The sequence below is a fragment of the Melanotaenia boesemani genome, chromosome 8 (genome assembly GCF_017639745.1).
Source record: "Melanotaenia boesemani isolate fMelBoe1 chromosome 8, fMelBoe1.pri, whole genome shotgun sequence".
In the NCBI taxonomy this organism is placed as follows: domain Eukaryota; kingdom Metazoa; phylum Chordata; class Actinopteri; order Atheriniformes; family Melanotaeniidae; genus Melanotaenia; species Melanotaenia boesemani.
In genome coordinates this window covers 22,669,976-22,694,590 of record NC_055689.1, presented here as the reverse complement: position 1 = coordinate 22,694,590, position 24,615 = coordinate 22,669,976, and the positions used below count along the sequence as shown (strand labels likewise).

The window sequence follows — 24,615 nt, the reverse complement described above, 5'->3', positions numbered from 1 at the left end:
GCAATAATTGTCAAATAGGAGGCCATTACCCTATGTGGCAGACAGGGGAAACCCAGAAAGGGTCCACACAGCAGTGGACTCAGTTCCTCATGACAATCTGCTACAAAGTCTTAGGGAGCGCAACCAACAGACTGAACAGGGTATAGACCCTGTATAGATCCACTAAGGATCTATACAGGGTCATGGGTCAAAACTGACAGCTATTGACTTTATTATGCATTTATTTCACACTTAGTACATGCACGGTGGATTGTGAGAAGAGAAAAGTGAACTGTTCAGGACCTTCTGCAGTCGACTTGTCAATACTGCAGCATTACAGATGTACAGTTACTGCCACAGCCCAAATGGAGAGAGCTTTTCCCCGCAAATAATATTAGATGTACACGTTTCATTTAAATCAGTCATCCACATTGTGGTGGCCGCCTAGGCAGCCACACACTGAGCCCGGTCTGGTAACCTTTTTCTTCATTTCAGTTCATTTTATTTGTAATATTTACCATTTCCTTTATATTTCACATTTTTCTTAGCAAGTTTGGCAGGAGGGGTTAACTGATTGGGTGCACACTTTTAGTTGACTCATTCTTGTCACCTTGTTTGGTTTATTTTCAGTTAATATGCATTTTCTTTGAGTTACTAGTTCCTGGGGAAGTTGCTGTGCTAAGAGTCCCAGCTGAGGTGGATCTCCTTTGACGAGGCTACAGCCTAATTGGACTCATCCATCTTGCAAAAAGATAGTGGGAGAGGGGTTTAGATTTTCTATTGTTTTGTATTACTTTATTTGTTCTTTATGTAGAAGTATGATTATTTAGATTTCTGTTTCCCTAATGAGTTATAAATCTAAATTGTTTAAGTTCTGTTGTGAATTAGTTAAGTTTATTAAGTTAGCTGAAGATGGTTATGTTATGTATTTCCCTCTTGTGTCAAAATGGTCTGATCAGCCAGTGTATATAGTTTCCCTTGTGTGTCAGTTTGTTAGGTCAGTTAGTTTTCAGTTCCTTATGTTGATGTTCTGTTTAGTTGACCTCTTTTATGGGCCCAGAACTTTTTTATTTAGGAATTTGTATTTATGTTGTTTTTTGGTAAAATTAAATGTCAAAAGACTTTTTCTTTAAAAAACCTCCTGTGCTCTCTTCATCCTTGGCCTCGGTCCCTCACACACATGCTGGTTTATTGTTACATAGCATATGTTTTTTTTTTTTTTTGTTTGTTTGTTTTCTTAAATAGCAAATTGGATTTCTCTCTGGGACTGTGAGGGACTAACTGACACTAACTTGCACCTCCAGTGAGCTATTTTGAACCTAAACATTTCTCATCAGTATAGATGTCCACTGACGTTACATAATTTACAACGTATCTCCTCCAATCTTCAACCTTTCTGAATATCTAATCAGTCACAATCAATGAAAATATGTATGAGGGTGAGCCAGGGCTTCAGTCATTTGTATGCAGATGTCATTTCCACATCAGGAAGGTGGGTTCGGATTACACTTTAAGGATTTGTTCGTGTCATTTTTCAAACATCAAACAGAAAACACCACCAGATCAATGAAGCTGTAATTATGTTCATACCAGTTGTGGACCATCAGCTTCTGCACGGCCAACAAGGCGTTGTAACGGACTAGCTGGTCCTCGTGGTGCATATGATTCATCACCAGCTGTTTTCCACCCAGCTGCTCAATCACCCTGAGATGGGAGATAATGGAAGAGAGCCTTTATACACAGAACACGGATGCTATTTTCATGTTTTAGGTCATTCAGTGATCCATCATGTAATCTAATCTGAGCTCACTGAAATTTTCTATGAATGTTATAATGGGTCATGGGCCTTGTGAAAGGACATAATGCTGTGGAAAGAAAAGAATGATGTTTTTACAAGTATATGGTCTGACCAGAGAAAAGTAAAGTACATTAATGTACAAGAACTTTGCACTCATGATGTTATGCTTCATTTTTAGGCAACTGATTCCTGAGGGGTTTAAATGCCAACTAGCCCTTAGAAAAGGACGATGTCAATTCTACAATTATAAACAGATGGGCATGGGACATGACAAGTCAAAAATGTCTATGGACAAGAACTACTGACCCAAGAGTTGTTAACTAAACGACAGAAAAAAATGTTCCTAGACTGGAACTTTTGATTCGTTTATTTATCTGTATTATTTAACCACATGTGAATGATGTGCTGTTTGATTACTTGTAATTTGACATGAAGAATTGATTTAAGTTTTGTCTTGGTTGGTAATAATTAAAATTTCATGAAAAACCTCATTATCAACACAATTTTATATAAAGATTAAACAAAAAGTTTGCTTTGGTTATTGCACAGTGTGTTTTAGACACACAAGAAGTATTTGTTACCATTTAAATTTTGCCATACACATTTCAATAAAGCTTATTGGGGGAAAACACAATGTATTAAAACAAGGCACTAACATGTCAGGTAGATTTCTCCAAAGGATTTCTGATTTAATTAATCTATTTATCAGACAACTGGAGCAAGGTGACCAGAACATAAGGAAAATGCTATATGATAATCACAAAGTTTAATATAATTATTCATCAATGTCATCTATAAATTCTTCTTGCAACATTATTTATTTCCGGCAAAAAGTGGTGCTTTTATTGGTTGCTTTTATTCCATGTCGTATTAAAAGAACACTACACTGTACAATCTCTGCAATATAATCATGTAACAGAGCAAACAGACCTCCAATTAATCAATCTGCACATTTTCTCATGTGACAAGTGTTACCATGGAAATGCCTGTATTATTTATTTGCTAGTGGCTGTAAGGATATTTTGTTGAGGTCTTTGTGGTGCCTGGTGAAGAGTAACTTGTGCAGACAACATGTCAACTTAAACAAATATAAAACTGTTGATATGAAGTAAACTCATTAATTGTGATTCTAATTATTAGGTCCTCAGTAATGATGCATCTATTGTACTACAAGCATATTTCTCAACCTTCACATGGAGATGATAATGCTTCTGTACTTGCAGTCATGTTATTTGTAATATGAACTCAGTTTTATTCTCTTATTTAAGGTCCATAGATGGAAGTTTGCATCTATTGGAAAGTGTAATGATTCTTAAAATCCAAAGTCCAGTTTACACTTTGATTTTTGAGTAAGAGTGCGGATCATACCCCTTGTTTTCTGGGGTTAGGACATGAATGATAAGAACAGGGCAAACTGTATATTTTCTTTGGCTTTTTCTCACTCTACCTGAAATATCTGCTGACATGACAGCTTTTGCCAAACTAGCAGGCTTCCACAGAGATTAGGACTTGTGTTAACATACATTTTTTTCAGTTATTCCCAATAAGATAATGAAAAAGAGCACTGCATAAAGCATCTTTTCTCAGAAGTCTCTGGCTTCTTTGTACAACTCCTTCTAAATCGGAAATTTTCAGCAAGGCATTGTTGTCATCACGCCCTTTTCACATATCACCTTATAGGCAAAAAAAGAGACGCCTTCTTAACCCATCCTTGTTCCTCCTCATAACTCACACATCTCAAACAGAGACAGCTCAGTCCCACATTGGTGTGTCCTTGTCCTAGTGTCACACAATTATGAGTGATGTCAGCACTTCTGGTTAGAGTGGCCAGTTTTTTGATGCCAGCTAGGTGTAATGAGGTGGTCCCATTTTGTGTCTTTTACAACCTCTATTACCAGCTCACAGGTTTTATCAGTGATGGGTCAACACTGTGTCCCAATTCCGCCACTTATGACATGATGTGTAATATGCATTAGTTCCAACTTGAAAAGTCACTGTCATCACTTTAAGCAAGTAACTGATCATATGGGCAGAAACTGTCACCCTGGTAACCAGGAAAATAGAGATGAATCATCTGTTATTTCCAAAGATGAATGAAATGTAAAACAAAAATGATACAAAAAAAATCTACTTGTGGGAGTAAATCAGACACTAAATGCTCATGGTTATATTATTAATAATGTGATGGTGGAAATGTTGAAACAGCCCATTTAAAATCAAAATTGCTCATAGTGTGTTCCCATACATGACAACAGTACTTTTCTGTCAAGACAAAAGCCCTACATGGACACACACTCCATGTAGTGCTTGATATTTCTCAACATACATTTACAGAACTATTAGTCGTCTTTGTGTTAGCAGTCTGCAATTCAATCATAATATCTCAACATATAGTGGCTATAATGCCAAGAGATTCTCTAGAGCAGCTTTGAGGTTCAGCGGGATTAAAAGAAAAATACTGTACCGTTTACCACGTGGATAGTGTCGAACATATTCTCCAACATCATGAGCTGCAACTGCTATAACCTGAGGATCATCAGAAACTTCCAACAGCCTTGTCAAGATCCTGTTAAAATTGCACAAAAAACAAAAAGAAGAAATTCAAGAGGTTTGCTGGTATTACAAGAGTCATTCACACTTTTTTCACTCTGACAAAAACATTTTATTTATATTTTTTTGGGGGCTGTAGTGACCTTTATTTAGCAGTAACTTAACAGGAAAGAGAGTTAGAGCGAGTGGGGAATGACATGCAGCAAAGTGTTCCAAGCATGGACTTGAACCTGGGCCGGCTGCACTGAGGATGGGAAGCTTCATGGGGTGAAAGCTTAAACAGTTGACCTACATGCTGCCTGCACTCATTTCAAGGTTAATGTCACTCTGAAACTGAGGAAATCCCAAACTTTTAAACCTGGAGGTGAGTAATGAAATGTTAGTGTTCTCTGAAAAGGTGCTATCTCAGACTTCAAAGTGAGACAAAGAGTGGGTGAGATTCAGGAAAAAGGGAGTAATAAAAGAGGAAGGTAATTTAATCTGAGATGATGTCTGAGCTGATTACAGAGAGGACAAAGAGATGGTCAGATTAGGATTTTTACTGAATGTCAATAAGCATGTCACAGTGTGTGAGTGGAATAACAAAAACAGCAGACACAAACTGATCATTATCATATATTATTTATCTGTTGTACTGTGAGTTCTTCGTCTAAAAACACACACAGACTCACCAGACATGATGCTGCTAAGTGTTAATGCGTAATATCTAAAAGAGGTGTTACCAGAAAACAAATTATTAGTTCAAAGTTCTAAACTGAGATTTTGCCAAAGCCATGAATGGCTACAGGCATTTCTCTTATAGAAAAAGTGCATTTTTTCATTATAGTCACTGAGTTTTGGAGGAAATCTGTTCTGACAAAATTAAGATGATCATGGTTCTTAGAGCCCAGGCTTTTTTGTTTGTTTGTTTTTGGTTTTATTTAAAGATGTTGTGGAGAAACTGGACCAACAGTAAAGTCCAGTTTTGAGAAACATACAACATAAAATTCACAGGATTTTGACACGTACATTAATCAGACCATCATACATCATATTAACGTTCCCATCATCAGTGCAGACAGCATAAAAAGCCCTCTAGGATTTGTAGTTCTCAAGGGAGAACTCCAGTAGATAGTTGCTGTGTCTAGATCTCAACCAAATTTCAACCAAACAAGCTATCAGTTTCTAGAATTCGCTCCCACTAAAAGCCAAGAACGACCTTCTCTGTGGTAATTTATTTGTATGGTGTTACAAGATCAGGAGTTTATTATCTCAAATAACATAGTAACAGGTATTCTTTGTTTGATGCAGTCAGGTTAAAAGCTGACCAATCTAAATCAGGCAGCAGCTTCTCAAATACACAAAGAAATAACATGCAAATTAATCTATTAGCAAAATTCATTTGTTTTCTTGAGATGACGCAATTATTGACTTGTCATCTCGATTCAATGCCAATAAGTCGAGGTTAAGATCTGCCTTTTTTAAAACTTAGCATACATGCCATGAAGATCACTTGGCCAGACGGAGTATGTGTGTATAAATATATATATATATATATATATATATATATATATATATATATATATATATATATATATATATATTTTTTTTTTTTTTTTTTTTTAAGACAAACAATGCAAAAAACACTGAAATCCACAATAGTCCCAATAATGCATAGTGCAGACCTTTGACAAGCCATTGCCATTTCTTTTTTTTGCCAATGATTGTGGGCATTATTATTGAGTTAGAAGCTCTAATGGTAAAATTATCCCTTCCTCCCCATAGCATAGAATCCTTAAAAAAAAATCCTGGATCCAGTCGGTGATCCGCAATCAGCAATAAAGCGTATTTTGTGTCCTTCAGTGACTGAACAAGTTGCACTTTCAGCAGTATTGTTCTTTTACTCCTATTGAAGGGTCTAGGATATAATAAATCAAGTTTTCAAAGGCCATGAAGAAGATTAACTATCTCAGTGCAGAATAGCCTTCATCTTACTTAAGGAGCTCGTAGTTCTTCTCATTCAGGCGGACAGCGTTCTCACGCCAGAACTTCTCCGATTTGTGAACAGGACTCCATTCCAGACGGCCAGACTTGAGTTCAGAACTGTATTCATCAAACGAGCTGAAGATAAATACAGAGCATGAATGTTATTCTGAAACAAATAAAGCAGTCTGAGGATGACTGCTTACAAAAAAGAACCAAAACAGATTCTTATACTCAACCATATTTAATGTGAGTTCAGATTTGAGGAGAGAAATGGAAAGTATAAGGACATCCATGCATGTAATTAGTGCAGCATTCACAATCAATGCAGTATTCACAGCCTCTTCAGAAAATATTCCTAATAATGTACAGCACTACAATATCCTTAATCCTAATGAGCATTTACTTATAATTATAGATTATTCCACAAATAAATTAATTAATTAAAGGGCATCACATACATAATGGAAGTAATTACTGCAGAAAGTGACTGCATGTCATGAATCTGTGTCTGTTGGGTACCTGAGATCCTGCACACTCTCTCCCAGCCTCTCCAGCAGGAACTTAATGTCGTCAGTGATGTCCTCGTCATCGTACTTCTGCTGCTCAAGATTTTCCAGCTGCTTCAGGACTTTGCACTGAATCATTGCCAAAGCATATTCCTGTCGTGTCTCCCTTTCAGCAGATTTCTCTAGAAGATTCTGTCAAGAAGAAAAAAGAGGTTTTCGATCAATCAACTAATATGGGAATGTTTTAGTTATGGAGCGAGGTTTTCACACTTAAAAGGGTACTAAATTCCTGTACGAATAAATGAGAAATCCATTTTAAAATAGTAAGATAAATAAGAAGTTACATAAAACTAATTAAGAAAACAAAAAAACACTCATATCTGTGTTAAGCTGCTTGTCAAATGTGAGGATTTGGGTATTTATAGGACTGCAGATTGAAGGTCTCTAAAGATTTGGCTGTTTATGCTGATGTTTAGTAGACTAAATAACAGAGACAATGGGCAAAATTATTAGAACTCGTCAGAAACAAAGACACACCATCCAGACTCTGGAAACTGAAGACAACATCAGTTAATGCCCAGTGGTATTACTGAACTTTTATGTACTTTTTAATCACACAAAAACACCCATGTTTGTCCACATAGGACTGAAATCTGCCATCTGGTTATTCAATTGTGGCCAATTTCTCATTTGATTGTGAAACATTTCTGTCCCTTTTTATTGTTTGACGGTAGGAAGGGTGCGCCTTAATTCCACATCATGTTCTGTGTAAAAAGAACAAGGCATGAAATGGAAGTAATATGTGCCTCATATGTCTCTGAGCCAGTAACTGTAGGTTTGTCAGACAGATCCAGCATCACAGAACCTGGTGTTCTGACCCACAGCACTGTTGGTACTTTCTGATTCTGGTACACCTTGGTGTGTGTGAGCACACAGTGGTGCAGAACTAAGCTTCCTGTTTGTGTATGGATTAACAAGAATGTCTTTTTTTTTTTGTGCAGATGTGCCACAACCACTGTGTGAAAAAGGGTTAGTAAAACTGAATTTTGAAAAGACTGTAATATAATTTTAAATTTATACCATCTTCTGCAAATATTAGAGTTACAAAAGATATGAATTTCCTCCAGGGTAGATAGTGCAGTACATGCTTTTAAACCAGAACTTAGTTTTATGTCAGTTTTATTTGAGTACTGGAATTCTATCTTTCTTGAGCTTTTGCTAAGGAAAGAAACTCTAATTTGCAGCATCAGAGTTTGACTGGAGCAAATTTATCAAAAACACTGCAGGACTATATTTGAGGATGTTTTCAAGGACATCCAGATGGTGTGGATAATCTAAGTTGCTTCACTCGTCCCATGTGGTGAACAGAATGATTTGCATAATTAGCACATTTGGGAAAACAACGACAAAAAGAATAACGCTGAATATATTTTGTAAAATAATTTTGTAGAAACTTCAACATGTAACAATCTCAGCTTACAAAATTTGAAGTGACACAGTGGGCAACAAAACAATTCTTTTCTTATAAAGTAACTCTACTTACTGTCAAGCATGCACAATGTAAAGAGAGCAGGACTCCAGGGAAAACTCGCTTTATGTCTACAATTGTCAGGGTCTTCTTTCACAGCTTGGCATTGCTTTTAATTAGCACCCAAACTCAAAGATATATTTGGACTAATTAAAAAAAAAGGTGCTCCTTTCTTTCAAGGGCTCATTCCGACATATTTGATGCAACAACCAGAATGATATGAGAAGTGAGATAAAGACATTCTGGGGAAAAATTAAATGCAAGGATACAGGAAGCCCATTGAGGCAAACATTATAGTATATTATGTTTGTCCCACTACAGTATGGTGTCAAAATATTATTTTTGTCAGACAATTTGAAAAACAGTCCACAATGAAGACTGATGTCTACTGATGCAGGTCACAATGACAGCAGAGAAATGCTGATGGCAACTTTCTGAAAAAGAAGCCTTAAAAAAGAGTTGAATTTTCTTCTAAAATTGAATTTTAAAAATCAGCCTGCTCTGAGCTCATGTTTCAAACATGTAATCAGTGCCATTCATCCCACCATTGTGCTTGAAGAAAGGCTGCCGAGGCAGTCTGACGTTGCCTGGGTTGGACAAAGCCAGCTTTACACTGACTTGTTCTTATTTTCTTTACTTTTCCAAATCCATATTTCCTCCAGGCCATAGTTCTTTGACTCTACATGAATATTTTGTAGGGTAATCAATGTAATGCTGAGGATGGTGAGGTACTAAAGACTGAGAAGTGGGCAAATTAAATGTGTTAAAGCAGATGATTTTTAAGATTAAAGGATATTAATATTTTACAAATATATATTCACATGAATGTTGGCAATCATTTAACATGGAATAATTTCCATAATTAATAACTAAGCACAATGCTTTGTCTTATGCAGAGCTGGAAATTATCACATTGATTTTCCATGCATTTTCCAGATGCTCCAGACATACACTGTCTGGTGTCCTGTCTAAACTAACCATCTTCCTGCAGTTAAGAAGCACTTCAGCATGTGGAGATAAATAAGAGTCTTTGCTACTGATTCAAGTTTGTAAACACAGAACTAAAAGGCTTTAATTACCTGGGAAAAACAAAAAAGACAGCAATATTTAATGCTGGTTTTAGGACAGCATTAAACATTCACCAGATGTTTTGAGCCATCAAAGCAGCTGAAAGCAGAGCTGAAGAATGGTCCAACCATTAATGACATTTATATTTTGTTTATGGGACTGGCTGTCTTACAGGCTGACTCATTTGTCCTTTGTTACCAATAGAGTTCCCTTTTATTATGAAAACAAAAGTCATATAAATAGACACAAATATTTAAAATGCTGAGCAAAAATGAGCATAAAGCTCACAGCCAGCTGTTTTTTTCTCAGCAAAGATTGAAATTACAAAAGGATGCTGGACCTTTGTCTCAGGAAAAGGCAGATCTTAATATATCAACATAACTAACAAGACATTTCTTTGCATTTTAAAAGGAATAAAAGAACTTTAAAGTTTGAAAAATTACATTTTCCTTCACTTTAAAACATCCAAACCCTGCTCTCTGTACCAGTAGCTTTCTGGAAGGAAATCATTGGTAAGAAGTTAACTCTCAACCCTCTGATAAGAAGTTAACCCTAATCCAGATACATTTCTAAACTCCTACAAACCAATTAAATTAAAAACATTTATAATTCTAACCAGAATTTTAATTGCACCATTACGTTGCAGTTGGTACAAATACACCATATCCAATAGGTTTACCAATATGGAGGCAAGATGTCAACCATGATTGAAATGCTTCTAATTTTTTTAAGCAGTTTTCTTGTTATAAGAAGCCAGATGTTTAATTGTGTTAAAATATTTTAGATTAAAATTAAAATGCCATGATAAGAAACTGTCTACTTACTCATTCAGCAGTTCTTATGTTATTTATTTAGAACCACGTCTCTGAGAACCAGGTGGCATTCCCACTTTCCTATATGTCTCTCTGTGGTCTCCATTAACTCCAGATGGAGATATCTGTTACTTAAGCTGCTACATGTTCCACTGTCCTCACCACTTTGGTGCTTACATTGTCCGTTTGGTGTTGAGAAGGTGTGATTTTTGTTCATTAAAAACAGCTTCCTGCTGTGGCAGAAGATGACTGAAAATAATGAGTGTAAACAAAAAACATTAAAGATAATGGAACAAAGGAAAAAATAAAGGACCAAGGAAATGAGTAAGCAGTTCAGTGCTCAAGCCTTTCAATGAAATGTTGCATTTTAGAGGCAGAAACAATGAGTGAGATATTTGTCACTAACCCTGAAGGCAGCCAGAATGATTCGAGTGACCTTCTCCTTGACAGACTCCTGGAGGATGTCAGACAGGGCTGGCACTACGTTGTAGCGTCTCAACTGCTCACAAAGCTGAGGACTGAAGGCCAGGAGCCACACACAGAAGATCATCTGGTACTGGAGCTGGAAGCCACACTTGTTGCTCAGCACTGCTGTGATGCTTTAACAGGACAAAATCAAATAAATAAATGAAACCTAAAAATGGATGAAATCAGCACAGAGTGATGGAAGGAGGCATCACATTAATATCTGCTATCTGTTTACTAAGACGAGCTCTCACAGCTGTGTACCTTCATCCTGCACCTCTATTATCTCTGATGAGGGCAGAGAATAAAATGTTCAGTCTTCAGATAATGGAAGAGTTGCTTAAAATGCAGCACAGTACTGACAGCGTACAACCATGCAGCGACTTGTACATTTGTGGAAACAGGTGTGAAGTGCACGGATGAGGATTTTATAGATGTTTTATAGATAATTATCTCACAAATTATGCAGCCAGGCTGGTTTTACAATCTTATTCTGAGAAAAAAGTACAGAGCCAAGACAAAGATGATAGAAATTATTAATAATTTCAGCTGCATGTCTTTTGGACAGTTTTAGGGATTTTAAGCTTTCAATTACTTTTCCGTTTCATGCTTGTTCATCTATTCTCTCGTTTAAAAATGTGGCCACAGAATATTAAATGTGAAACTGAGTTTAAGGCCTCAGCCTGTTTGTTTTTCATCTAAATGGTTAAACGAAACGTATGTATAGCTCAAAAAGCATAAATTTATGACAAGTAACTCCAGTAGATCGCAAGCCAGTGACAACATTGTACAGCTGTATAGTTTGTCTGGATGAGCTATTATGTCCATATTTTAAATTCAGGATACCCAATTTGCCGCTTGGGCCTCTTTTTTAGCTCTTCTGCAAATGCCTCAATAGACAGAGGATGCAAAGCACTGCAACAAATGGGGTAGCTCTCCATGCCAAACAGTCTATGTGGTCAAAAATAATTGTGATTATTACACGGTTGTATTTTACAGAGAAATTAAGTGAAACTGTTTTTTGTCCAGGAGTCAGAAAACCTGTAATTATGGAAATAATTAAGCGTACAGCAGTAGAACATAGTCATTATCAACAGCATACTAATGTTGATATTTTATACTTAATATTCAATTTCACTTATTCTTTTACTTTGGTCCAACAGCTTTTCAGAAACAGAATTTCTAACAGCCTAAAAATAAAACTCTGGTTGTATAGAAGAAAGCTGCAGGGTGACAAAAACAAGGTGAAAAATGAAGAAGTTACGAAAGTCATCGTTACGTTCATATTTTGGATTAGACGAATACATAAGTTAAGGTCACCAGCCAGGTACTGGAAAACAACTTGAAATTACAGTTGGTTTATTTTAATGAGCACTAATTGTAATAAATGTGGCCTTCAATCTCTAAAATACTTCAGGAACTAAATGAATTTCCATACTAGTAATGAGTCATCATTTTTAACATTATACATATTAAATGTGCTAAAACATGAGAAGTAGAGGTAGAAGTAGAACAATAACTCAAAAAGGACACACTTCTTGTGACCTTTAAAGGTAGAATTTTTCATATTTTTCTTGACAGTGAACAACTGCAGGAACATTGAGGGAAGTAAATCATCACTCACCAGTTGACTCCATCAGCCTCCACCCAGGCAAACCTATATTCATTGACCCTCAGCATCAGCTGGAGGCACCCAGCCACACACTGAACATACTGAGAGCTCTGGAAAAAAACAGATGCAAACTTAAACTCAAACAGAAGCGTCAGCCTTGGTTGTGCAATGAGGAGAACAAACAAAATATTAAAAAGTCAAGTTGACGAACAGAGAGAGCATGTGGAGGAAGATCGGTCCAAACCTTGCATAACTGTCACATATCAGACCTGAGGCAGTGCACATGCAGCCTGTCTTATGTATACATCAACACATGCTAGGTCACACACCAGATGTACAAATATACAGCACAACAGTGGGAAAAGTGCTCATCACACCTGAGCAGAATAATGTTAAGTAAGATTAGAGTGGAGGAAGCTGAGAGGAGAACATTAATCTGTTAATTGAAAGTGGCTCAATAAAAGCAAAAATCCAGCAAGAGATTCAGGCAGCACTGAAGACAGAAGAGCAGAGGAGCAGAGGTTACCTGGTTGGAAATGCAGAGAAGTTATTAGACAGGTCTCGTGGACATATTTCTGAGCACGCCTCTTAGAATAATTGCGCTATGCTTGACATAATGTGGAATTTAAGATGGTAGGATGCTGCTGCTGCTGTGCAAATGCTTGTTCAATTTTCTCTTGTTACACTAATATTCAAGGAAAGCTTTCAGCATTAGGGAGAATTGGCTTCCGGCATGCATTTTCACTAGTACACTTGAGCTCAACCAGTGGCAGCAAACACCATGCTGTCTAAATGAAGAATTATTTCTAATATTACTCCTGTCAATAAAATCATGTCTCACCATCTAGTTAATAAAAAATAAAAAAAAACTGCAGTGCATCAATAGGATGGGGGAGAAAAAGGGAGGACAGAGGAGATGTGACAGTCCAGTGACAGCTGACAAATGCTAGCTTGTACAAACCCTGCCATTTTTTTCCTGCAGGTGCCAGAGTGAATGGAGAGGCACTTCACTCATACTCACTTCACTGGGGGAAATAGTTCCTGCTCCTGTGCCTGATTCTGGACCTGTACCATGTAGATTCTAACAAGACATACACAAAAGAAACAGGTGCAACATTGTTCACAAGCCATTGCTTCCAGCTGAGTCATACTGGCACTATGTGTTTGGCCATAAATGCAGGGACAGCAAACGCTCACTGATTCCTTGCCTCGCTGTTGAGGAGAGAGGTTGCCATTAAAAGCAATTTCAAGAAGCAGTTAAGGAAAATAACTTGCAAATATGCTAAGTTTAAAATGGAGACAGGCTTTTCAAACAGATGTCTCTGAACTGAAGACTAGGTAAATTAAGAAATTTGTGGTTTTGAAATGCAGAGGTGGAAAAGAATTGAGAAATAAATGTTCAGCTGTTATCGGCTAAATGTTTAGTGCATATATTTGCCAAGGCAACGCCACGACCCACTGAAAAGCTGTCATTGGACCATCTCAAGGTCTGACAAACCTGCTGAAACCCAATATAAATGCAATGCATGAATTCAGACAAGGTTTACACTGTGTGCCCAAACCACAAATGAGGAGTGACTAGAGATAGAAATTAGATATAGCTTTGGTTATTCAAATTATTAAAGTATTACAGGAAATGAATAAATTAATGTTTTATGAGCAAGAAGGTCTAAAAGGTCAATGTCTGCTAAATAAATTAAGAATAATTTAGAAAAGAGACAGCAAAAGAAGCAAATTCCTTAATAGTTAATCTAAACTAAACAACATGTATGTATAGCCACAACATTATATTTTTACATTCATGACACATGATGAATTCCAGTGGATTGAAGCTTTCATAGAAACCACAAAAATGCTTTTTAATTAAGTATATTAGTTGTGACCGTGCTGCATTTATTATAAAAATCCATTATTTACAAAAAATCATTGGAGTGATCGGAGTTATCTTATCCATAATTTACCATTCACCATCACTTGTCATGTCAACAGTCACCACTACTGACAAAGTAGACAAAAAAATGAGGAAAAAATGTTTTGGTTTAACATGAAGTCAGTAATATTCTGCATAGCCTCATGAGATGAAACCACCTGAGAAGCTTAGCTTACTTACATTCTCCATTTGCATAGAATAAACAGGAAAGTTTTGCAACGTACCTGTGAACTGAGTTGACTTTTGATCCAGTTGAAGTAGTAATTCAGATCACTTCCCTCCATCAGATCACGGCCCCAGGCAGCCAGCTTAGCAATGATCCTTGCCGCCTATTGTATGAAGGATGACATTTTTCATTTCCTCTGCTTGTGTCAGACAATGTTAGACTCTTACAGCAAGGCTCAGATGAAATGCACTTAGACCAGTTTCATGGTGCCATATATTTAATACTTTATAACCCTGGTTGTAGTGATAAACATGCCCAGTACTAGGTATGGGAATTACAGCAAACAGTGACAGTCAATCATTTTCTTGCCAAAAACAGTGTTTTTGTTTACTGCTTTGTTTCAGAGTGCTTCCCACAATAATATGAGTTTGAATGGAGGTCTAACTTTGCATTACATGTAGCACTCTACACAGCAGAGTATTCTATGTAGTATCAATCTACTTAAATTTCAAGGAAAAACTTATAATAAAAAAAAGTTTAAGTATGGTAAGAGATAGTGAGAACTTAAGTTTAGGAGACTTAGTCAAGAAACACTTCCAAAATGCTGGCCGAAGGCAAAATCGAAGTTTAAGTGCAACAGTGACGAGATTACATTTTATATCTCATAAACAGTTTCAGTTGTGTCCCCCCTGTGAAAAAAAAAAAAATTTCCCAATTTCCTTCTTGCTAGGAAAGGAGGTGCAAAAGCATTGAAGTTTAAATTCAAAAGCCACACTCAGTATGACTCTCAGATTGAGTTAAGTGCTTTGTCACAGACTTGAGGTCACATTACGCCCACCTGCTGGATACCATCTGTCTGATGTTCTTAATTAGGCCATGTGTGCCCTGTCATAGTACTAGATTTGTCGTTATGTGGTCACTCTTGACTTGAAAAGGCTGGCAGAGAAAGATCATTACATTAATTGGCTGTTTCTGGAAAAAAAGGGTAAGGATGTTTTGTGAGGAATTATTGATGCTTTGCTAAGATTAGAAATCGAGACGTCTGTTAAAAAATTCCATGGCTATGAAAAATGAAACAGAAAACACAAACTTAGATGAAAATCTGAGTTTTATGAGTTTTATTACCAATTTCAGCACAATGTGTTCTCATTTAATTACGTTGTGTCGTCTCCTAAAAATTCCATGTTTTGGTTCAACTCTAAATCTAAATACTTTCCATCCTGATCGCAGCCCACATACACATAAAGAAATGTCCATGGGGCTTTATTTATTTATTTATTTATTTGTTGGGTCAAAGTACAATGAACCCTGTATAGGAAGGTTTCTTACTGAATAAACTCACCCAGAAGTATCTAAGCTGCAGCCATGATGCGAGCTATTTTAAATTCTCTGAATTCTAAGGAAAGGACCTTCAGTGCTTCCTTTACTATCTCCTGCAGCATAGTAAACACCTGAACATCCTAGACTAAACAAAGGTGATGGTTTCCCCCACAATCCTTGCAGCCACAACTTTCAAACTGATGGTCTGTTATGTGTATCCAGTGTAGAAAGCGGAGTGACTTTGAGCACCCAGTGTTAACGTTTTTCATTTTTTTCATTCTTTCCCAGTTATGCGCCATGAAAATAATGCAATACTTCATATTATATTTTTATATACCTATAAGATATGTAGTCTCTATGCAACATTAAAAGACTGCATTAAATAAAGAAAGAGTGCTGCAGCACAGTCATCTTTTTCTAGGTCCTCTCTAAATTCTCAAATTTAAAGGAAAGCTTAGGAAAAGACGAGAAGTTTATTGGTGTAAGTTTTTGACAGGACCAAAGAGTCAGGCAATTAACCAACCGCTACAAAGCCATTAGAGCAGATAATTATACAGTTTCTGCTAACTGATCTGTTTAGAGTTGTCTTGTCTACTAAAACTGGTCTTAACCTCTTCATCAAAAGAGCCTCCTGTAGAGGGGGCTGCGTGGGATTTGTGCAGTACAGAACGTCTTTGCACATGTACAAAATCACAAGGAGAAACTCAGCTAAAATACTCTACCAAGCATTGCCATCCAAACAAAACATAATTCAGACCCCAAGCAATTATATTAAAGTGTAAGAAAATAAATAAAAAAGCACTGTCTACTCTAATGCTTCTGTAATTTTTTTTCTACTTTAAGCAAACAACACAAACTGTGTTGTATGAAAGCAGAGACTCTTGATTACAAAGATATCAGTCATATCACTGTGTGATAAATTAGCAGCCAAGGAGCGACAAAAATAAATAAATAAATCATTTTATCATAAAGCATGTCCTATCTTTGCTGTTTTGTGGTCAAAAATTTTATTACACCTCAAACTCTGCTATGTATTCTCTTATTAATCTATCTTTGTTTAAATGAAGGTTGTAGTAGTTTCCATGAAGATTAAAAAGATTTTATATTAAAGTATTCACTCTTCCTATGACATAATAACTTGGGGTTCACTTCTTTGTGGATCCCCAATGTGTTTCTAAAGAGAATTTGTGGACTATCCCTCAATTCTCCTGACTGAAGATTGATAGAGGTGTCAATTATTAACATCGGCTGATGGGATTTCAAAAGACTTACCTGTGTAACTCATCTTTTACATCTGTAAAACCACTCAAGTTCACATTGTTAGCTTCAGCTTCTGCACAGTTACTCATCAGACATTAGAGCAGAGTCAACATTAGGTTGACTTTTACTGCCTGGAGATAGCTTATGCAAGATGGATGACGAATTAGCCATCGTTAGTGGGCACTTTACTGGGAAAATCTGCCAAAGTTCAGTCGTGCGGCTTTAAAAAGAAATATGCTAATGTTTTTGCTCCGACTCTAAAGTGGCAAAAACACATTACTGTAGTTTGTAAAGTGTCAGTGATTGGATGAAAATGAATGCTTTGCGCTCAGTTAAAAATCTAATAATATAACTATCAAATTGAATAAGTTTAATTTAATTTCTAAAATTGAACTTAACTGAAACGAATAACATGTAAAGTATGAACCTGAACAACACAGCCAGTGGAGTCAGGCAACAAAGTGCTTGCAGGAGATCCTTCAAACCCCAGGAAATTACAGCAGATGCAAGATGCTTGCTTAGACTGAGATCAGGTCTGTGTGGTTTGTTAATTCTTCTGCCCCTCAGATGAAAGCTAAACAATTATTTTGGGTGGTCAGGGCAACAACCCTACTGAAAAAGGCCACAAGAAAACTAACAACAGCTCTACTAACGAGTGTTTTATTTAAAGTAACATCCACATAAATGCCAGGACCCAAGGTTTCAAAACATACCATTTTCCACATCACAGTGCTTTTGCCAGTTTGTGTATTTACAGGTAAGTATTACATATGAATCCCATTATCAGTATATAAAACATGATGCATCAGGGCAGGTACTCCTCTTGTATTGCCCTGCACTGTTATTGCCAACGTTTTGGCACTTTAAGCAATAGAAGAGAATCAACATAGTACTCAGACTGATCTGCAGTCCTGCAGCAACTGCACCATAACTTTGCGACATCTCTAACCCACCCCTTAAAGGACGCCATTGTAATAAGAAAATCAAGGTTATTCACTTTAGGTGCCAAGTTTTAATGTTGTGGCTGATGTGTGTTTTAACTACATAAAGCCAGCTTCCCTCATGATTGACATGCACCAGCAAGGCCACTGTTGCAAAGATATCCTGGATTTTTCTTGTGTTTCTTTATCTCCAAGCTCAAATCTATTACTCACCATGTGGACAGTAAAGAGGTCCTGACGATTCAGCATTGGGAGGAAGTAGGACCAGGCGGTGTCTTTCTGCTTTTTGGCGTAGTCAAAGAAGATATTCACTCTCTGATGGTTTTCCTAATTGATACAGTTGATAATGATGAGCACTGAATACCGAACTGGTTGCATGAAATATAATTAAATTGTATTGAAAAACAGTCCTCCCAGGTCAAGATGTAAAATAAATCATGAGAAAGTCTGACATCTCCAGGATTAGGGTTGAAGTCAAGCAATAAATCTTCTAACCACCATAATTCATCAAAAGTGTGAAGTGTTGATGATGGTGCTAGTTTTCCTCTATTTTATCCATGTCTGCTCAAATTTAGGATTTTACAGAAAGGCTGCTTTAAACTTAAAAAAAAAACTTTGACTGATGCAGAAATATCACATCATTTACTTTGCTTTATATTTTGTAGCACTATTCTCAAAAAGTGAAAATAAAAAAATTATTTGGCTGATTTTTTTTTTGTTGTAATCCCAATTCATTTTAAAAACAAGTAAGCCAATACTTCATTTTATTAAACACATAATGATAAAGTAAAAAGAAAACAAAAAATCTTCTTATGGATACTAGCAGAATTTAATTATCTGGAGCTGTAGCTTGTAACAATCACTAAAATCGTAGCTGTGTTTAAAATCTAAGCACATCGGAGAAAATGAGTATGCCGATAGCTAGTAGTGCTGTCTGTGTACCTGCAGTGTGTCATCGATCAGAGTCAGGATGTACTGGACTGTCTGCTCCTTGGAGATGTGGGCCATCAGGTTCAGAAATGTCTTTGCACACTGAGAAATAATAAAAACATACCACCCATTAATCTCTTAAACACAATTTACTTTGTTTCACAAGCTCAAGTGAGCAAAAAGGCACCTGAAGTGTCTCAAGTCATGTTCATGGTAATCGACTGAACAGTGAGTCAGCAATGATGGTAAAGCGGTCACAGCACAGAAAAAAAAATGCATTACAACACAAGAAGCTGCACATGTTAACACTGGGTACAAATAGAATATTTAATGTAAACCAGGAGGCCCAAGTTAGAAGGGTTTCAAAGTAAAAACCTCTTGTATTTAATTGTACAACTCCAGGGCTCCAAGTGCAACCAGAAATCTGAAAAGTGTGACTAACTTATGTTCAGGGTAACATTGGTGTACCGAACATTTGGCTGATATGTTCATTATCATATCATCTTCAAAGAAACATGACATCTGTCATGGCAGACTTACAAAAGGCCCTCCCTCCTAGTGGGACTTCAGTTTCAGACAGCAGTTAACTTTCCTGATTGAATGGAAATCATCAGTCCCAAATTGTCAAGAGTCATTTAGTTAGCACAAAACACCATTTTCACACATAGACTGGTCACCAGAGAGACCAAACGTTACCACCAATTAGAATTTCTGGGATGTGCCAGAAAAGACATTATGAATGTCTGACAACAACATTAGTACAAGGTCTGTGGGACAATGTTATTTAGTGCAACTGCTCTACATAGGCTCATTGGAAAGATGCCACTACAAATGTTTACAACTAAAGGTGAGCCAAAAAAGAATTTTCCCCCTCAAACAACGTGATTATATCTCATAATTTACATAACTGTGCAAAATTTGGGTTTGGCAGCACTTCTAAACTAAAAGAAATTAGCCTGGAGCGCCCAACTTTGCCACGCTGCAATGAAAAAAACAGTTAGGTTGTACAAAAAATGTCTAACTTATTATGCATATTGTGCATTTTGTCACCAGCACAATGACTCATTGAAAAATTAATATAGGAAAAATACTTGTATTATTTGCTATAATGCCATCACATCTATAAAGGGCTCTAAAAATTCATAAAGGTAGTTATCGACTTTCTTACTTACTTAAGTATTATTATTGCTCATCCCCTAAATGATTTAAGCATTTTCCATTCATTTTAATTTCAAGTAGAGAACTAATAACCCTGCATGGGAACACATGGATAAACAATGGCTGGTGGGGTAGATAGATAAGAAAATGCAAATACGTCATACAAGGACTGCTTACCTGATGTCCCTCACTGGTCAAAATAACTTGTTTCTCCTCAGAGTTGGCCACCTCAAACTTTTTGATGAACTCACAGTCCTCTGCAGAGATCATCTGACTCCTACAAGAAAATAAATTAAGGTGCCATTAAAAAAAAAAAAAAAATAAAAAATAAAAAAAAATCTACTGTGATGTGTACATTTCACTTGAAACACAATGTTCAAGCAAGGATGATAACTTTTGTCTAAAAGGTGTTTTTATTAAAGTTTTCTTTATTTTTATTTTATTATATATTCACAAGGAACACTAAATGATTTTCTTTACTGTTGAGATGAGATAACACCACACATTGAGACCATTAGCACACTCACTGCAGCTTTGCCTTGTCACTGACATACTGCCTCAAATTGCAAAGGGCAGCTTGAGCCATAAAGACAGTTAACATATCACATATTCTAGTCAAGACAAAGACACCCAACTCTTTCAAGATAAACATGAAACATAAAGTTAAGTATGACTAATTAAAACCAGAATTAAATTATCAAATTAACTCCTTGATTGAAAATTTGATTTAGAAGTTTTAGTAATAATACTAACACTCATATCTGAGTTGCTGCACTAAAAAACTGGGTTGAAAGAGGAAGTATCACTCAAGACAGTGAATCACAATCCAGGAACTACAGCAGAGCTGCAGGAGAACCCCAATCATTTCCCTATCATATTCACAAACACAGATTAACTGGTTTGAAAGCACACTGTCTATAATACAATATTAACACAAAACACAAGAAAAAATCCCAATATAGTCAATAAGATGTCCAGCTACACAATATCGAACTTCTTATTTTCATCATACGTAGACTTCTTAAGGAGAAATATGTGAAAATGGGTTGAACAAATTACAAAACACTTTCAAATATAATGTTCTCTAGTACAACACATCCAGTACTTCAATCTCACTGCTAAACAAGTACAATAAAATTCACCCACTGGATGACTAGAATACTGAAACTTTATAAACTTAAATAGCAGCTACAGTACTGACTTGTCAATTATAATTCATGTCACGTGATCATGAGACTCAGAGCTAACAGCAATCATGATGCACAAATATAACAAATTGGTTCCCTTTAGAAATGACAGCTTTCCATGTTGTTTTCTACAGTTTGAGGCTTTACTTGCCCTCCTAACTTCATCATTGTATTGCATCCTCCTCTGCTACTGTGGAACGGCACATGAGTGGAGAACTGTTACCAACAGTTTACCTTTTATAATACACGTTTAGTCATATTGAATGTGATATAATATTTTGGTACATGTACAGTAAACTTACTGAAGATAAGACTGCCAGTTGACCAGATTGGCCCGAACCTCTGCTGCCTTTGCAGCAATGATGTTGGTGGGGACTGCAGCGTCCACAGCCCCGCGAATATCCATCCTGAGATGTATCCTCTATAATATATATATGGGGAAAAAAATTCCACCTGAAAGGAAAATAAACGAATAAATCAGAATTTCCTTTAGCACAATGAGTCTACGTAGAGGAAAAATGGCAGGTTTAGGAGTTGTTTCGAGCTTTCGAACCCAATATAGGAAACAGCAACTGAAGCTGAACGAGCTAGCAGCAGCAGGTCATGTTAGCTAACTGGTTTAATCCAATGTCACGACTAGACATGATGAGTCTTCTCGAAAACAGGGGGTAAAGCAACAAAGTATACATTCTACGTTATTGCACTATAAGTGAACAGTAGACAGTTAAGACATACACAAAACAAGACAGTGAAATTTAGCATCAACAGTGACACTAGCATTGTTAGCTTAAGACTAACGGTGGCTAAATAACTTAGGATGCTAACCGAAGGTAGTTATGCTAATTTAGACTCAAAGGCATTATGCACCCCGTTAAACATTACACAGAAAGCAGACGAAAAGTTTATACAGTTTGTTAAAACAAATGTGTGGGTCAAACTGTAATGGCAAGTGATATATTTACCAGCTCTTTGCTGCACTGTGCTGTGTTGGGCTGTGCTGTGCTAACAGCTGACAGACTACAACACGGCGTCACGACTTGTCATGTGACAGTCAGCCAGTCAGTCAGTCACGTGTATTCTTCCAAAAAAACAAAAGCTTGATGATTATATTATATGTCACAATAAATGCTTAAATTGTTATATTTCCTGTATAAATTTTATGTAAATTTTATTGTTGATTTCTACTTTCACTGTTTTTAGGTTAATTTCACTCTTCATTCACGAGGATGTTTTTGTAGTATGGTTTGTTTAGAAAATTTGATTAATTAAAAAAATATATTTGTATTATTTAAAATTAGCACCACTGTTAACTACAACTGTGAAATACAAGAGTAATTTTATTGTACAAGGGCTAATTATATTGAATCAACCATAATAACCATAACAACCATAATAATTCAGTGACTAAAACTCACAATACATTTTTAAGCATTATGAGTACTTTTAGTTTTAATTTTGTAAGTGCACTGCTCTTGTACAATAGGCTGTTGTATACCTTCATTTGAGTAATAATTTCAATACAGAACTTGATTGAAATTTTAAGACTGTAAGGCACAAGCCAGCAATATGCTTTGCCTATTATTATAACTTACTTACTCAGATTTGATTCTTCTTGTATTTTTTGATTCAGTGCCCCAAGTTTTGATTCTTTGTTGAATATACCTCCCTTCACTCGCTAAAATTTATTCATTTCAGTTCAGTTCAAGTCAATTCACTTCAGCTTTATTTGTATTGAACCAGTTCACAACAACGTCATCTCAGGGCACTTTACAGACAAATCAATTTGAGTCAGTTCATTGTGATCTAATCAGTATTCATACAATCTTATTCATATTAAATAATAGTCTAACTAAGGAAAACCAACAGATTGCATTGAATCTTGACTTAGATTTAATTCCCCATCTTGAGCATGCACTGGGTGGCAGGCCACAGTGGAAAGGAAAAGAACTCGGTTTTAACCTCCAGCAGAACCCAGCCAAGGGAGGACGGCCATCTGCCTTGACCGGTTGGGGTGGAGAGGACAGGAAAAACAGCCAATAGGCACTGCAACTTTTAGCCAGGGAGATCTGCTGAGACAGAAGAAAATTTGATGCTAATACTGTCATAAGTTTATACATGTAAAATAAAGAACAGAAAGACGAACAGGGAAGGAAGTGCTTTTAGTGCATTGTAGGATGTCCCTCAGCGGTCAAAGCCTATGGCAGCATAACTAAAGGATGCCTAAGCATCCTTAACTATAAAATTTATCAAAAGGCAAGGTTTTAAGCCTAATCTTAAAGGTAGAGAGGGTGTCTGCCTCATGAATCTAAACTACCATTCAACTCTTAAAGACTCTAGAAAATAAAAGTAAACCTGCAGCCTGAGCAGAAAGTGCTCTGTTTGGAATATATGGAACTATAAGATCTTTGATATACAATGGTGTTTGATCATGGAGAGCTTTATATGTGAGGAGAAGAATTGTACATTTTATTCCGGACAGAGAGAGTCACAGATTTAAATGATCATTTGGAAATTATGTGTCTAAGATCATTGAGATAATTAAGAAACATCAGTGGACCTTGGTTTCTTTTAAATATTTTACTAATTTGGTCCTAAACCCCAGACAAGCAAAACAAGTGAAGGTTTTCACAATGAAATATGAAACAGAATAAATATCCAAGGAACCCTGCAGCTAAAGGTCAGACAAGCACCCATTATTCAAAAAGCTTTAAAAATCTGTATACTCAGTAATATTTTAAATATCTTGATTAGCTACATAGGAATGCATCTCATGTGACTTCAGCTGGTTGATTACAATCACCTTATCAATAGATGATGTGTTGTAACTTTCTTGGAGGGGGGAGAACACACTGAAGAGTTTTGATTTTTGTCTATCTGTGTGACTCTACAGGAACAATATAAAATACCGGAAGCTTCTCAAAATTCTGTTTAAAATATACTGGGACCACTGTTGATGCCTAAATGTATATTTGCATCCATGGTGATACTAAGTGCATTGCAATTATGTGTTTATCTTTCTGAAAGGTTCATTAACTAAACCGTTTTAATCTGTTGTAATACAAGGGAATTAATCTTGAAGCATACACAATCAGATATTATTCCATGCCTGTCACTGGTCTTCCTCTCTTTCCATCAAGCTCAGACACTAAGACCTCCAGGCTTAATCTGACCTAAGCTGGTGAGACGCAGTAAAGCACAGAGGAATCAGGATTGCATCCAGTGGGAACATTGTCCTAATCCCCTTCTGCCCTCTCCTTTGTAAACACTCTTCACTTCGTCAGGGTCACTGATGCTTTTTCCTCCCTCTCCATCTTGTTGTCACAATGTGCTTCAGACCCGATGCAGAGAAAACATAGAGAAAAGGAGCAGCAAGCGTGGATTTCTTATGATCTCAAACAGACTTGGGCCTCACGTGGCGAGTGAGGTCTCATAGTTGGAGT

General features: G+C 36.5%; 1 protein-coding gene across 3 annotated transcripts in view; it reads right to left on the bottom strand.

Moving 5' to 3' along the window:
- The window catches only part of atp6v1h (ATPase H+ transporting V1 subunit H), a 28,399-nt gene extending 6,184 nt beyond the window's left edge, over positions 1-22,215 (bottom strand). The window contains exons 1-13 of one of the 3 annotated variants that reach the window (XM_041992524.1): positions 22,138-22,215; positions 21,478-21,628; positions 20,166-20,265; positions 18,843-18,932; positions 18,114-18,227; positions 14,438-14,542; positions 13,245-13,364; positions 12,296-12,393; positions 10,613-10,805; positions 6,812-6,990; positions 6,302-6,427; positions 4,242-4,343; positions 1,570-1,683 (exon numbers count right to left, since the gene is read on the bottom strand). In XM_041992524.1, coding sequence (XP_041848458.1) covers positions 1,570-1,683; positions 4,242-4,343; positions 6,302-6,427; positions 6,812-6,990; positions 10,613-10,805; positions 12,296-12,393; positions 13,245-13,364; positions 14,438-14,542; positions 18,114-18,227; positions 18,843-18,932; positions 20,166-20,265; positions 21,478-21,581 — 1,445 coding nt within the window. In that variant the 5' untranslated portion in view covers positions 21,582-21,628; positions 22,138-22,215. The remainder of the gene's footprint in view (positions 1-1,569; positions 1,684-4,241; positions 4,344-6,301; positions 6,428-6,811; positions 6,991-10,612; positions 10,806-12,295; positions 12,394-13,244; positions 13,365-14,437; positions 14,543-18,113; positions 18,228-18,842; positions 18,933-20,165; positions 20,266-21,477; positions 21,629-22,137) is intronic. The other 2 variants (XM_041992525.1, XM_041992526.1) reach the window with 2 other exon arrangements.
- Positions 22,216-24,615: the final 2,400 nt, after the last annotated feature.